The sequence below is a fragment of the Beta vulgaris genome, chromosome 8 (genome assembly GCF_026745355.1).
Source record: "Beta vulgaris subsp. vulgaris cultivar EL10 chromosome 8, EL10.2, whole genome shotgun sequence".
Classification (NCBI taxonomy): domain Eukaryota; kingdom Viridiplantae; phylum Streptophyta; class Magnoliopsida; order Caryophyllales; family Amaranthaceae; genus Beta; species Beta vulgaris.
Genome location: NC_079209.1, coordinates 387,603 through 403,231, shown reverse-complemented (window position 1 = coordinate 403,231; position 15,629 = coordinate 387,603). Strand labels below are relative to the sequence as shown.

Genomic DNA, 15,629 nt, shown 5'->3' with positions numbered 1-15,629 from the left:
TTTTTTCCCGTTACAAATTCTTCCTCTCATGCCGTTTATGTCGATTCTCATTTTTTATTTCAAGTTTTAGGGTTTTAGCTTGATGAAGTGAGATTGATTGTCAAAGAGGATATTCTTTTGCCGCTTTTTTCATTCACCCAACTATTTCGTCGACTAAAATCTAAGGTTAGGGTTTGCTGTTAGCTTTTTCCGATCATCAAATGTGGCGGCAGAAAAGTTACGGAATTTGAGTCAGCCTATTGATGCTCCTCTGCTTGACGCTACTGTTGCCGCTTTCCATTTATCTATATGTCATATAATGTATTCCTGATTTCTCCATCCAAGTCTTCAAAGATATTCCAGATCCACAAAACAAGGCTATCGGTTTCTACATGCTCCTATGGTTATCGCAATCTGTGTATGATTTATGGTGATTAATGTATTTTCGTCTGCATTTGGCAGTCTTCAGTTGTTTGCAATTATTGAAGAAGTTTTCTCCAAAGCCTTTTCTCCAAAGAAGGTCTCTACATTTTCTTAGCTTATGTTGTTTAACTTAAAATGATATATGATTGTATTTGATATGGGCTTGACATGAACCCTCAGAGTTCCTGGTTTTTTTCTTAGAAATAGAGTCTAAGTAAATGTTTATGGCATAAACCCTGATTGCTTGTTTTTACAATTTTTAAGGGACATAATATGAAGATGTTGGCTGGGATCTAACTATGTTAAGAGCTATGTTACTTGTACTCATCAATTTACCTCAAGTACCGATATATGATGTTGGAGTTCCAGGTGTGGATATTCAGAGTTTAGACACATCATTTGGGCCATTATCTACTTATTGTAGCTTAGTAACAGTGGAATAACAATTTTGCCCTCCCAACTTGCTAAAATTACTTGACGCATCTCCTCTTCTCTCTGTTCCTCCTCTTCCTTTCTCTCTCCTCACTCCCACCAAAACCCATCGCCACTCCCTCACCTCACTGGTCATCCACCATCACCAAGCAGGTAAACACCTCCATTTTTTAAAAAATTCCTTCTCTTCCCCTATTTCTCTCTCCCAGGGTTTACTTTCACTTCACCTACCCTAATTTTCGCTCATTAACCTTAACTCTTCACAATTTACTCCCGAATTTCTCCTGCAATTCTTCATCACAAGCATTCATAAATGGCGATTTTTTCCAGACCGAATATTCTCTCCGTTCACCGCCGACTGTCAGAAGGCTATTATCTTCTTCAAGTTTCTCTCTCCTTCGCATTTCCGGCACATAGGAAAACTCGATGGCAAGGTTTCTTTCTCCTACTTCTTGTTTCCATGTACCGATTGAAATCGATGTGAAATTCCTTGAAAAATGTCGTGATTTGACAATTAGGCCAGGTTTTGTTATTCGTTTGAAATTTTTTGGTTCAATTGAAATTAGGTTTTGTTATTTGCTTGAAATTTTTTGGTTCAATTGGAAAGTAATAACCTAATTGTGTTGATTAGGGATCTTGATTTGAATATGTGAAAACTTCTCTCACCATTGATTCTCCATTACTACTTGCTAAGCTTCATTCTCTCTCTTCCATTTCGTTTTTCTACACTGTAAAAACCTAAAAATATCAGCTTCAGGTCTACTATATCCGATTAACAAGTCAAATTCATCACTTGGGTATTTCGAAACATCTTAGGCATAATTTGTTTTATTCTTACTGATGTTAGGGAAAATCTGAAGGCACAATCTGATGCATAACGAATCCTTAGTGTCGAAAATTAACAGAAATGAAGATGGGAATTGTTTTAAAAAATGAGAAATTAAGAACCAAATGAAAGAGGAGAGAGATAGAGAGGAAGGTGTGAAGGTGAAAAACACTAATACTGCAAGGTCAAACTCAGAGCAGTATTCTTGTTAGCATCTTCTGTATTTTTATGAGGAATATTTTTTGCATCTATTGTAAACTGTAAGATGTAGTTCCTAATTATACACCTATGTTAGACTAAGCTATATCAATACATAGGTAGCTTATTAATGAAAGTTAAGCTTTTCTAAACTTCATATGGTATATCACAGTGAGGTTCTACCACCCCCTAATTTTTTTTAGGTGGTTGGGTTTGAGAGAACTGTCGCTTGCGACGGCGAGCACAGGGGGTAATCTCTCTGTTTCACGGGGAGGAAGAGAATGGGTTGGGGTTGAAAGAATCACGCGGTTTAATTTGGCTTTGAGAAATTGCTTGCTGTTTAGCAAGAGCTACATAGACTGAGCCTCTAACATGTGACAATTACATAGACTGAGCCTCTAACATGTGATGATTTCTGCTATACAGTTGAATGATGAATTATTGGGAGCAAAGGCATCTGTAGCTGAGGCAGAGACTGAAGTTCTTTTGGATTTAACAGAAAAGGTAGTACTAGCCTAATATTAACTCCCTTTACTTATATTTGTTTGACATGGATAAGTTATCAATGACATGGAACTTTGCTATACTTGGCACAGATTAAACTGGCCCTTGATGACATTGAAAAAATGTTGAAGAGTGTAATTGCACTTGATGTTGTAAGTATAGCTTGTTGGTCTTTCCCCGCTTCTATTATCTTGTCCTTTTCAAGCTTGCATTGTTTGAAAGTCCTGTCGCAATACTGTTTGACAATGCTTTTAAAAAGAAGGTGTACATTCTAAACATTCAGCAAAAAATTGTTTATTACATTGTCTTTCTGCTTTGTAAAGGATTTGTGATTAGCTAAACAAGTAGAAGTCTATCTGCTACTTGTAAGCATGCAAGTATTTCGATATGTTTGCTTCTTATTGGACAATGATTTTGTTCTTAATTTTTTTTCGTTCTAGATGATATGATGTACTTTGGTTAAGCATAGTTTGTTATACTTCATCTTTAGATGTCTGAATATGTAACTTATTAAGACTAATATATATATTTAAAATTCGAGAAGAAGCTTTTCGTTTTCTATCCTATATTTTGTTCCATTTAAATGCAATCTTTTGGTGGTAAGTACAATTGTCTACCATTGTTTTAATATTTTTTCTTCGTTCCTTGATTTCCTGTAATAAATCTCCTTCCCCTCCTTTTTTTTCAGATTTTCATTTGCAATATCAATTTTGAATTTTGATGCTAACGAAAGACTTGTAGAGGATGACCTCATCCTCTCTTCTTCTCCTTCTTATCATTCCTCTTCTTAGATCTTAGTTTTCGCATCTGGGTTCCTTCAAACGGTGTGTTTTCTCTCTCTTATTTTTTTTACCTTTATATCAAATGAATTCTGGGTTTTTGTATAATGTTGATTCTTTTTTTTGTTGTTTATGTTTATGTTTATGATTGATTCAGGAATCCTAGATTGATATATACACGATCCGATGTCCTTCAATTGAATTGAAAAATACCCCACTTTTGGTTGATTAGAATTATTACTGGGTTCTGTTCATTTCTCATAAAAAAAGGTGATTTGTTTGGGTGTATTTTATCGATTTAGTTCATTAATTTGGATTAGTTTCATTGAATTGGTTGTTTTATGAGTTGGGTAATTTGAATTTGGTGATATTGATGTAGTAATGGTGAATTGTTGCATAATTTTGATTGTATACATTTATAAATGTGAATTTTTGGTATGATTTTATGTTTTTGTAGTTTATGATAATGATGGGATGTTGAGAAGAGTATTATGAGGTTTATGATGTTTATTGTGATTGAATTGCAGAAAAAAAAAATGGAATTGGATCTTGGTAAGCTTTTCATTGTGTTTGCACTTGTGGAATAAAACTTGCAGAAAAGTAAAACTCACTTGGAAAATGCTAATTCCTACTTCCAACTAAATAAGCTCTTAAACACAATTAGCAACAGAATTGGCTTCTTCATAGATATGCAAGGCATAATATCTCAAAGTAAGGCTAAACATGATTCTAATGCGAAAAATTGTCGGGTTGGAGGATTTTTTGGATTGATTTTTAAAAGATTATTTTCTAAAGGAATTGAGTTTTTAAGAATATATCGAATAAGGGAAAATTGAAGTTTATAACTCCAAAACACTCTCCTACAAGCAAAACTAAAACATGATCTGGAATCAAAATAAGCCCTTAAACACAATCATCGACACAATAGGCTTCTTGATAAATATGCTAGGCATGATAGTTTAAAGTAAGGCTAAGCATGATTGTGATGCAGAAAACTTGTTAGGTTGAATTATTTTCTCGATTGATTTTTTAAAGATTATTTTATGAGGGGATTGAGTTTTTGAAGATGTATCGAATAATGGGAAATTGAAGTTTATAACTCCAAAACGCTCTCCTAAAGCAAAACCAAAACACGACGGAGAAATGAGAAGTATCAAATAAAAACTATATGAAAAATAAAAATAAAAATAAGAGTAACTAAAAGGAAATAAGTAGAAAATAAATTATGAAAATTTGATCAATATGACTAAAACAAAATAGCTTACGGAACTAAGAGCTAAAAACTAAAAGAAAGAACTAATTACTCTAATTAAGCCACAAAATAGTAAAAGAAGGATAATAAAGAATAAAAATATGAAAAATAAAATAAAACAACTATAATCACGCACAAGTTTTTACCATATAAGTGACATAAATATCACTCATCAACAATTTTAGTGAATTATGTTGGATACTCTCATATATGTGGATTTGTTTCTTAAAGTTGGATTAGCTGCTACTTTCGTGTCTTTGATGCAAACTCAGTCACCTCTTTTGTGATTATTTAGATATTATTGGTATGGTTATCTAAGTCGAAGAACATGCGCAAATCATTGTGACATGTTATCTACACAATAAGGGCGTTTTAGAGCTAATGCAATCTATGTAGCTTATGTTCTTATTAACTACCAAGTTTAGATGCCTTTGTTTTTCTGAAATGATTATGCTAATGATGAACATTCAGTTGTCCGCAATTATTATTGTTATTTTGGGGGGCCGCGCGCGATAGCGCGCGGTCCAACAACTAGTTACAAAAATGTCCCTGGGTGTACCATGAGCATGGTACACCCGGGTGTACCATGAGTGGACTCGAAATGTTATATGTATTCCTTAAGGCTACATATAATAAGTTATCATGCTCATGGTACACCCAGGGATACATATAACATTTCGAGTCCACTCATGGTACACCCGGGTGTACCATGCTCATGAGCATGATAACTGGGACACTCACAAATGGGCATTTCATGGGTTTCAACAATAATAGTGCACGCTAATGTGAAACACAATATCATAATAGTGTCGCATAATGCTAGTGTCAGACATACATGTATGGTATCTCACAAATAAAGATTAATTGAAAATCATAAAAGAGTCGTTATATATAAATGTTGTGGGGAAGACGATGTGTGAGGATGACTTCAAGTGGTGTGGCTTTGAGGTTCGTTAATCCAAAACCTTCAGTCATGTCAACAGCTTCATCAGATAAAATTGTGATCTCAAATGCATGGAGTAATTTAGCTAGTGTAAACTGCATGAATCGAAGTGCAGAAGATATACCAGGACAAATCCTCCTACCACTTCCAAAAGGCATATATTCAAATTGTTGGCCTCTAACATCATACTCTTTGTAAGTTGTAAGAAACCTTTCAGGACGAAACTCCAAAGGATCTTCCCACACTTTAGGATCTCTATGTACTTTGTAAAGATTAACAAAGAGTCGAGTGCCAGCTGAGATGTGGTAACCATTCACGGTGCAGTTTATAATGGCTTCTCGAGGAACTGAAAGGGGTGCAGCTGGATATAGTCTCATGGTCTCTTTGAGAACAGCTTGTAAGTAAACTAAATTTTTGAGGTCTGATTCTTCCACTTGCCTGTTTTTGCCCACTTGTATGTCTAGTTCAGCTTGAGTCTTTTTCAGGATATCTTTGTTGTTGAGTAGCAATGATAGTGCCCATGTTAGGGTTGCTGCTGTGGAGTCTGCTCCCCCTAAAATCATTGCCTATCAAGATGAAGGAGATATTGATTCTTTCCAATTACTTCATCAAGTGATTGAAAAACCAATAATTAGTTGGAGTAGACTTTCTTACAGATTATGTTTTTTTCTTGGCTTGTTAAATACAACTTAGCTCTCATCTTACTTTTTATTGTTACTGTTAAGCGTCTAAACTAAAACAGGAAAATCATTTGACATTAGACATCTATTAGTTGGATAGGGGCTGTCCCAAGCGTTACAGAGGCATGTACGACTACTATTAAACGGGGCCTTAGTCGGTGAATATGAATTATTATTTAATAACAATTCGTTTTTAAGCATGTGCAGATAATTATAATTTTCATTTATTAACATTTTACTTCATAAATATAAAACCAAATATTAGTTTGGTTTGATGGTCAAAGCTTTAGTGTATCAGCTTGAGGTTATGGGATCAAATTTTATAAGATGTATAATCTATTTTTTTTTAGGGTAATGTTATATGTAGCCCTAAGGGCTACATATAAGCATCAAATACATTTCTTTAAATAGAAACCGTTTAAGAATGCAAGACACATTTTCACCTCAACTGAGGTAATAAATGCTTGATTCAATATTTTATTTCCATTTTAAGCACCTTATACATGACCCTAAGTTAGAGCTATGTATATCATTTTCCTTTTTTTAGGGTAATGTTATATGTAGTCCTAAGCATCAAATACATTTCTTTAAATGGAAACAATTTAAGAATTCAAGATACATTTTCACATCAACTGAGGTAATAAATGCTTGATTCAATATTTTATTTCCATTTTAAGCACCTTATACATAGCCCTAAGGGCTATGTATATCATTTTCCTTTTTTTATTATACGCTTGTTTATATAAAGTAAACACATTAAGAAATAGCGCCATGTAACATAGTTATTTGCTTAGGAACACCTTTTAATATATTAGTATATATATATTGTTAAAGTTATAAACTAAAAAAGATGCTAACAATGCAAACTAATTGCTTAGTCACTCAAACAAATATAACTTTACACATCCTTACTCTAACAATTAATTTGGTAGGTTTTCATGTGGAAATTAAATTTCCATGGAAAAATATAATTGTATAGTGGTTTACCTTTTGGTTCTTGAATAAGAAGGAAAATGTTTTGCACCCATTAGAGAATTACTTTTTCATCCATTGGAAAATTGATTTACACCTTTTACAAAACAAAGTAAATTGGGAAAATCACTTTTCTAAAAATGAGTTCCTCCCAAACACACACTACTATAGTAATGTTACTATGTTCTATCACAATATTAGGTAGTAATTCAAGGAATTTTCATACTTTTTAACAGTTAGTAGTAGTATAGAAATAAGAATTGAAGAACATGTAAAAGTAGTGCTTATTACCATGCAAGTAGCTTTAATGATTGTATCTGCTTCAAATTTGGAAACATTTTCCTGTGTGTTCTCCATAATGTCAAGCATCGCATCCATGAAATACCGCTTTTCTTGTGTCTCTTTCGATCTTCTCCTTCTCCTATGCTCCTCCAACCAATTTTGAGCTATAACATCGATGTCTAATGCAGCCTTCTTCATTTTTTTCTCGTACCCTCCAATATCCAACCACCTCAAAAACGGAAGTGCATCAGCAGGGACAAATGCACCTCCCAATACAAAAAATTCCCTGATTGCCTTCAAGCACCGAGTGTATTCCTCATCTTGGTAATTCTCTTTTAACGATTTCCCCAAAACTGTTCTTACTACAGTGTTCAAGCTTATGTCTTTAAACCATTGTTTCATGTCAACTAATTCAGACATTTCACCTGATGATGATGTTCTTTTTATAGCTGATCTTATCTCTGAGAATCTGATATCTTTAAACATTTCTATCTGATGATTAGATAGAAGCTCGACAGTGGTGATCTTTCGTATCTCACGCCAGTACTGACCATAAGGGGCTAGGCCGAACATGGCGGAGTTGTAACCGAGAAACTCTGCAAACATTGTATATGGCCGATTTAAGAATACTTTATCATTCGCGCCTAAGCACTCTTTTGCTGTCTCTGCTGTGCTTACTACTAAAGCTCGGTGAACGCCGAGCTTTATCATGTAGATTGGACCGAACTTATCTGCTAACCTTCCTAAGGCGATGTGAGGAAGCCCTCCTAAGAGATGTAGATGGCCAATAATAGGCAATGAACCAGATGGTTGGGGTGGTTTTGCTGTAGTATTCATGCTGTTTTTCCATTTTAGTATGCAGTAGAGGAATAGTAAAAAGGAAATGAGTACTCCTGCAGATTCAATGGTTAGGTGAAACTCCATTGGAATAAGAGTTTTTTGTGGTGATGAATTTTGGAGAAGTTATGTTGTATGAGTGGATTATGTTGCTGATTTTAAGAGTACAATTGTGGGGTCCCAACTTATCTAAAGCATTTTGTAAGGTTGAAGAAAACCATAAAAATTGTGACAAATTTTTTTTTTTTTTTGGGTGAACCAAGGTTGCATTTAAGATTTTTTATGGACAAAAAGTAAGCCTCATACATAAAAATTGTAACATTATCTATAGCATTTTGCAAGGTTAATGACAACCATAAAAATTGTAACTTTTCAACAAGTTTTGGTATCAATAAAGCACTTATGAGTATTAATACTAATTCTTCATATAACTGTTACCATTTAAAAAAAATTGATTTCACCGGTGTCGTATGTCGAATATTAGTGTTGAATTCCATTGATGACCACGTGTGAGTGTCCCACATTGGAGAAATTAAACCATTTTATATGTTTTGGAGTTACTCCTCCTATCACCAATTAGTTAAGGAAAATCACGAGTTTACTACTTTTGTTACCAATTCTTAATTATGTTGTATTTTTAAATTTTTTTGCTCAAAATGATATTCGGTTTATTCAAACTAATTTCAAATATAAACTAGTGTTTTTTTTTCTTGGAAAATTCTTTCTAATGATCAGAAATGAAGGGAGTAATGGGAATATATATGGATCAAAGAACTAATGAAACAACATGGAGTAACACAAACAAACACACACTGCATATCTTTATTAATACAAACACGTAATATTAGGTTTATTACAAACAAGTTTTATTGGCTTACTCCACTTTATTATTATATAGTTTCTTATATATTACATGTATGTAGATTGTAGTGGAGTATTATATATAATACACACATTTTTCACATTACAAGGGATTTTTAATTATGTTGTAGTATAGCTTAACAACTACCATAGTAACAAAAGCAGGTTCCACGTCTGCACGACCAATAATTGCCATTGCTGTGGCGAGATCCTCTCCACAAGTTCAAGCACTTGTGGCCGCACCTGTAGCAGCAGTCACCAGTCGATCGCCATCCACAACTCTGTCTCTGTGCTTCTGCCATTTGGAATTCTACAAGAAAATTTGTACGTTCATTGAATAAATCTACTACTTATGATAGAGTATAAATTTATTCCTGCGACTTCAACTATCAGTTTGAGCTTTTGGTTGAGCTAATCACATAATACGAGAGGCATAAAGCTCTAAATGAGCAAAAAATAGCCTTCATGGTACACTCGGGTGTATGATGAATGCACTCCTGGTTTGATAGTGTTTTTCCCTTTCTAATTTTTTTTTGATGGGAGATAAATTCTTAATTTGGCTAAATTGGTGAAAAGTACTTTATAATGTCTCAATTTACTTCCAACATTTTCTTAATTCAATCTCTAAAATGACACATTTGACCACAAGTTTATATTATTAAAGAATATATATTGAAGCTAGGTGGTATAATTAAAATACATATTAAAACAAATATAACACAATAGTAAGTCTTGTGTAAACCGCCTTATAATAAAATTATTGTAAACCACATCACTTTATGCAATAAGAAATAGTCACTTTAAGTTAAGGGATCACTTATTAAATTAAATAGTCATGTTTAGAAAAAGGACCGTCATATATTTTAAAAGCCAAGTCATTTCTGAGTGAATTTTTTAGGGCAAAAAGTTACCCCTATTTTAGCACAAATTATTATAAGACGATTTTATAAAAGATTTTTGCAATAGCATGATCGTTCACAATAATACAATTGAAGTTGATCAAATTGAATTTATTGATCATACAAGAAACAAATATTGCAACAACATAGGTACTAATTAAGTTTAAGACATAAACTCTTCTTTAGCGATGAGATTGATTTTATTTTAGGACAGATTTAGGAGTACTATATCCTAAACAAGGTAAATACTTCTATATAGATAGATTTATGATATACTCTTGAATCTATCCTAACATTTTACAACCTCTGATGTCGTTGGATGCGTTTTAATGCGGATCATAGTCATCTTACTATAATAATTATGAGATGATCTCATACCAATATAATCTTTGTGAAAAAACATCATTGTATGTAAGTATGGCAAAATAAAAGTTCTAACATAGGCACATAGCTTATTGTTAGGGTTAACTTCTTTTGCCAATTTGCCAACTTCTTTTGATCTCATTGCAAACCTTATCACTTGGCAAGTTGGTAAGCAGTATCATAATATTACTGAAGTTAACGAGAATGTCTTGACCTAGTAGTTAAGTTAAAGGTTCTGTGAATGATAGGTCATAGATTCGAATCTCCCCTTCCCTATTTTGTATTTTGTACTGCCTTCGTGACTCATATGGATAAAAAAAAATATTACTGAAGCATAATAGCGTGAAAAATGCAAACGTAAATGGGAAGATCAGTTGCTCACCAGTGTTCACAATAAGAAAGACCATGAGGCATATCGCAATAAGGCCGAAATAAGTGGTTTTGGCCATCTTTTTCACCGAGAGTTGAAAAATGTACTAAAGGATTTTGAAAATGTACTTGTGAGTTGTGGTAATTGGGTTAAGATAACCTAGTATTTATAGAATGAATTATTCCATAATATATTTACCACTTGGAATATGAAATTATGAAAATTAGAAAGAGTCAATTGTAGAATCGTTCAGAGAATGATTTTTTTAAAGAAATAGTTGCATAGATCAGCTACATTTTAGATTGTTGTAAAGATCAAACGATTATATTTTGTGTTCTTATGTGTTTATCCAAAAAGGATGACATACCTCATTACCTTGAATTATTCTACGTACTTATGGGGTTGCAGATCCAGATTCTGAAATCAGAAAAGTTTGTACTACTATACATCGATGAATTTGGTCTTCATTTCATGATTTCAAAATAAATTAATTAAACAAGATAGATGATAATAAGCTACACTTTTTATTTTGGGGTATATCTATAAGGAGAAATTTTGACAAGTCGAGGAGAGTAAAAACGGAATTCCACTTGCTAATGGTAAGTATGAATGTCAAGTTCTTCTGGAATTGAAAGGAAGAGTTGAGTCTACTTCTACTCTCATCACTACTAGCTACCTTGCTAAACATGCATTTTTTTTTCTTAAATAGGATTATATATAACTCTGTCCAATCTCTACCTACTACAAAAACGCTAATGTCAAACAAGACTATGAAGTGAGGGCGAGGTTATTGTTTCTCGGCTCAGATCTCACTACTCCAATTAAGTTGAGTCGTGTCGAGGTGTGATCTTTTCAAGTTTAAATTGTAAAGCTCAATATAACTAAAAGGTAGTTAGAATTTAGTTCACGTCAACTCATGAAAGTACACAACTAAACATACTCGAGTAAATGGCGAGTAAGATTGGCTCTTCATCGTACCTAAGACTCAACCATTAATCAAAATAAGTTTTTAAAACTAGATGACTTTCATAATATTTGGTCCTATAGATATCAACAGACTTCATCGTATCTGAATACTAGGTTAAGATTTGATGTGACTCAAATTACGTATCTAGCTTATCTGCTTATGTGGTGATTTGTTTAATTTTAACTACAACTGCATGCTTCGTTTTCGGAAACGACTAAGTCAAATTTAAGGCATGACGATGCTTGATAACTTGTACAACCTCCTTGTACAACGTTGAACACAGAAACAAACAAGGGAAGGACAATTAATATGCTTTCTTTTTTCCTCCCTTTGATTTCTACCCTTGAATTTTATTATAATATATGCTTTCATGTCTACTATTATAGATCACAAACAATATGAAAAAGATTATATAAAATACCGAGCTTATTAGCTCGGATCATTAAGATCTCTTTCAAGAAACCATTAATGTTAGAGAGAGTGTGGACTTGAGGTTGTGCCTTGGTCTACCAATATCTCATAAGAGGCCTACTAGAGCTGAGGTTCAGTTTGTGGTAGATAAGGTTCGAAGAAAAACAAAATTCCTGACAAAAGTTGGTCGGCTTTGTCTCATCAAATCTACTTTGCCTAGCAAACCTACATATTATACGTAGACTTCCTTTTTCTCAACCTCCATTCGTAAGGATCTTGATAGTATCTCTAATAGTTTTTTGTGGGGTGAGACTAATTAATAAAGAGGGTAGGAAGATCCACCTTGTGGGTAAGGATAAGACATTTGCTCCCAAGACATGTGGGGGTTTAGGGATTAGATCTCAAAAGCTCATGAACCTCGCCTATATGGCCAAGCTAGGGTGGAAAGTGTCATAAAGACCATGGTACCAAGTTTAAGAATGGCTCTACCCTTTGGAAGAATATTGGTAGAGGATGGGATATCCATCAATGAAATAGTATGTGGAGTTTAGCAAATGGGCAGCGAATCAGGGTCTGGTTGGACAATTGGTTGGCCATAGGTCATACGAGAGGGTTTTTTCAGAGGCCTCTAGGGGAGTAGGTGGAGGATTTGAGGGTTAGTGACCTTGTCGTGGGGGGGCAATAGGAGCTAAGTGGTGTTTTTGTCGTGCTGCCTTTCCATATTATTGATAAACTCCTTAGTATCCCTGTCCCGGATGAGTGATAGGAGGACTCACTTGTCCCAGATTTTGTGAACCATACCAGCTTCTCTCTGGCTCAAGCCTATGCATCCCTTACTGCTCAAGCTAATTAAAATTCACCTGGATCGGATGTGCAAAAGTAAAATAGAACCTAAATTGATGTTCATCTTTTGGCTCTTGTGGCTTGTTAGGATCCTTCATAAAGCGCTTTTAGTGCTCAGAAAAATTTCTCCCGACTCCTTGTGTCCTTGATGCAAACATCCCTTTGAAAACTTCGTGCATGTGATTCGTGATTGTCCTTTCTCTGCCTCGGTCTGGAACTCTAGTGTTACCCAAATCCCTAGAAAATGTTTATTTCAGGAGTGGGTAAGAGTTAAAATGGAAGCTGATTTTCAGATTAGGGGGATTGATTGGGTCCACCTCTTTCCGTATATATGCCATGAGATCCGGAAAGATCAAAATATATGCAGTTTCTATCATGGTAAACCTGCTGTTCCAAAACTCTATTTTTCATAATGCCTTTTCTGCCACTATTGAGTGGATCCGAGTCTCTAATGGCTCCCCTAGTCAGTTGGGCCCCCCGGCCACATTAGTCCCTCGAAATTTCGTAATATCTCTATTCATGTTGATGCTTCATTTTCAAATGTTCTTTCCTAAGTTCAGACTGGTGAGGTAATTAGGGACTGCCTAGGTCAATGGATTTTGGGTTTTAGCAGGAGGTCCTTCACTTTAGACCCCCTTATGTATAAGATTATGACTATTTATGTCGGGTTATCTATTGTTTTGTGTCGTAAGTTTACAAATGCCCCGATATATATATTCAGATTGTCAAGTAGTTGCGGTTAATTCATTAGGACTCCATGAACCAAATATTGACAAATATACAAGTATGGTGTATCACCGCAGAAAACTATGGAAGCAGATTTCGGAAGTGAGGATTGAGTATTGCAACAGGGTGTTCAATTGCATGACAAATGTGATGGCCAAGCATAGTAGGACGTCATATTGTAGTTTGAATGTAGTTAGGATTTTCCCATTCCCCTAATTATTGTATGGATTATTATTTAAAGGATTGTAAAGATATTTTTAATATGGTAATGTAAGTTGCTTACGTTGTTCACCTAAAAAAAACCTGAAGCAAAGGAGAATTATGAATTGGTTCTTGTCATCAAGTGAAGAATGAAGATCAAGGTGATATTACATTTTCTCTTTATAAAATCCAGATAATCAACTCCATTATATTAGCACGTAGAACAATTCAAGTTTTGCTCTCCATTTTTTGTTAAACAAATAAAAATTTAAAACATAGCTAACATATTCATAATTGACTGCTTCTTATGTTCATACTGCAAGTGTTAATATACTATTACTTAATTATTCTATAAATAATAACAATCTTAACCCAATATTCACAAGTAACAAGTACACTCTTCTCAAAAAAGATAAATTAGAAACTCACAAGTGACAAGTACATACGCAAAACGAAGTGTGAAACAAAGATGGCCAAAACCACTCATTTTGGCCTTATTGCGATATGCCTCATTATCCTCCTTGTTGCAAACACTGGTGAGCAATTAATCCATCCCTTCATATTTGCATTCTCACTATGTTATATTGTTTGCATTTGAAATCTAATTTTTATTTTTATTTTTTAACTTGATCGAAGGACAACTCTTTCAAGAGTATGTAAGTCAATGGTTTTCGCTTTAAGCTAATTTGATTAAATACAGTGACAGATCCTGAATAACATATTAGTGGGTGCAAAAATATTTTTTTTCTTTATTTTAGTAGGTGTAAATAGTCCAATTTTTACAGAAATAAAACTAAAATGTTGATCGAAAAATACTACAGGTCAAGATTTAAGTCGGGTCAAATGACTCCACGCCTCAAAGAATAGCTCCGCCTCTGAATAAATGTACAAATTTTGTTTTCTTATAGAGATCCAAACAGCAGAAGCACAACAGAGTTGTGGATACCAAAGGTATACTCGTATACTAATCAACTGCAACACTAGGTGCAACCGCCAATGTCGGAGGCGGAATTTTTTGGGAGTTACTCTGGACAATGGCAGATATGGTCGTTGCTCACGCACAACATGTTACTGTTACTATGGTCCTTGCAACTGAGGTTAACGACTTCATATCATATTATCATCCAACTATACTGTTCAATCAAGACTCTTGCAATGTGAAAAATGTGTGTATATATACTCCACTCCATGTAAATTTTATATTATTGTAATATATATAGTCATATAATAAAGTGGAGTAAGCCAATAAATTAAAGCTGTTATTGTAAACCTATTATTATGTGTATGAAATAATAAAGACAATGTGTGCCTAATAACTTTGCGTTGCTTTTTTATCCAATTGATATGTTTGTTACTAAAATATGTGGATTATATATGATAAAATGCAATTCGATGTATTTACAACTAACCACTTTAGATAGACTATCTAAAAAATATTTGATCATGTTGAATTGAATTCAATCATATAATAGATTCTATTCGTATAGAGTAATAAGTTACTCATTTTCATGCTATATCCTAATAGGTGAAAATATTATATTAAAGAGGAACATTAAGTATTAACATCGATCTACCATCCTGCAACCTGCGTCAAAAGAAAACATCGATCTACCTTTGTCTTTCTCATAGATAATATGGGAAATGAGGATCAAAGCCATATGGAGATTTTAGCTGAATTGTTACATCTATGTATAATAGTATAAGAAGTTAAAGCAATATATCAACAAAAAATGATATTCAAGGATACGTGAGTGAGACATTATCACAAATTTCTTATATGGTAATCAATTATATTTTTCATTACACAACATAAGGGCAACCTGTAACAAAACCCTAAAGTAAAAACTAAATTTTCATGATTTATACAAGTTCAGTCGATGG

At 33.8% G+C, this 15,629-nt stretch overlaps 1 protein-coding gene and 1 long non-coding RNA gene across 3 annotated transcripts; one reads left to right on the top strand and one right to left on the bottom strand.

The window, feature by feature from the left end:
• Positions 1 to 845: 845 nt before the first annotated feature.
• LOC104909123 (uncharacterized) lies at positions 846 to 7,981 on the top strand. Of its 2 annotated transcripts, none has more exons than XR_008967192.1 (5): positions 846 to 1,268; positions 2,285 to 2,362; positions 2,455 to 2,514; positions 3,051 to 7,594; positions 7,774 to 7,981. It is a non-coding gene; the product is annotated as an uncharacterized LOC104909123 (long non-coding RNA). The 2 variants fall into 2 exon arrangements; XR_008967193.1 differs by lacking the exon at positions 7,774 to 7,981 and having other exon boundaries at positions 848 to 1,268; positions 3,051 to 5,733; positions 7,459 to 7,609.
• On the bottom strand, positions 5,168 to 8,194 carry LOC104909122 (cytochrome P450 CYP82D47). Its single transcript, XM_010698325.3, has 2 exons — positions 7,280 to 8,194; positions 5,168 to 5,902 (listed from the first exon to the last, which is right to left on the bottom strand). The coding sequence occupies exons 1-2, from the start codon at positions 8,192 to 8,194 to the stop codon at positions 5,279 to 5,281; spliced, it is 1,539 nt and encodes a 512-aa protein (XP_010696627.1). The 3' UTR covers positions 5,168 to 5,278.
• Between the last annotated feature and the right edge of the window lie 7,435 nt (positions 8,195 to 15,629).

Bases quoted from the DNA above. Each gene is read 5' to 3' on its own strand.
- LOC104909122 (XM_010698325.3), bottom strand. From the start codon at position 8,194: ATGGAGTTTCACCTAACCATTGAATCTGCAGGAGTACTCATTTCCTTT. The intron at 5,903-7,279 runs GTAATAAGCACT...TCATCTTGATAG, and splicing joins TCATTAAAGCTACTTGCATG to GCAATGATTTTAGGGGGAGC.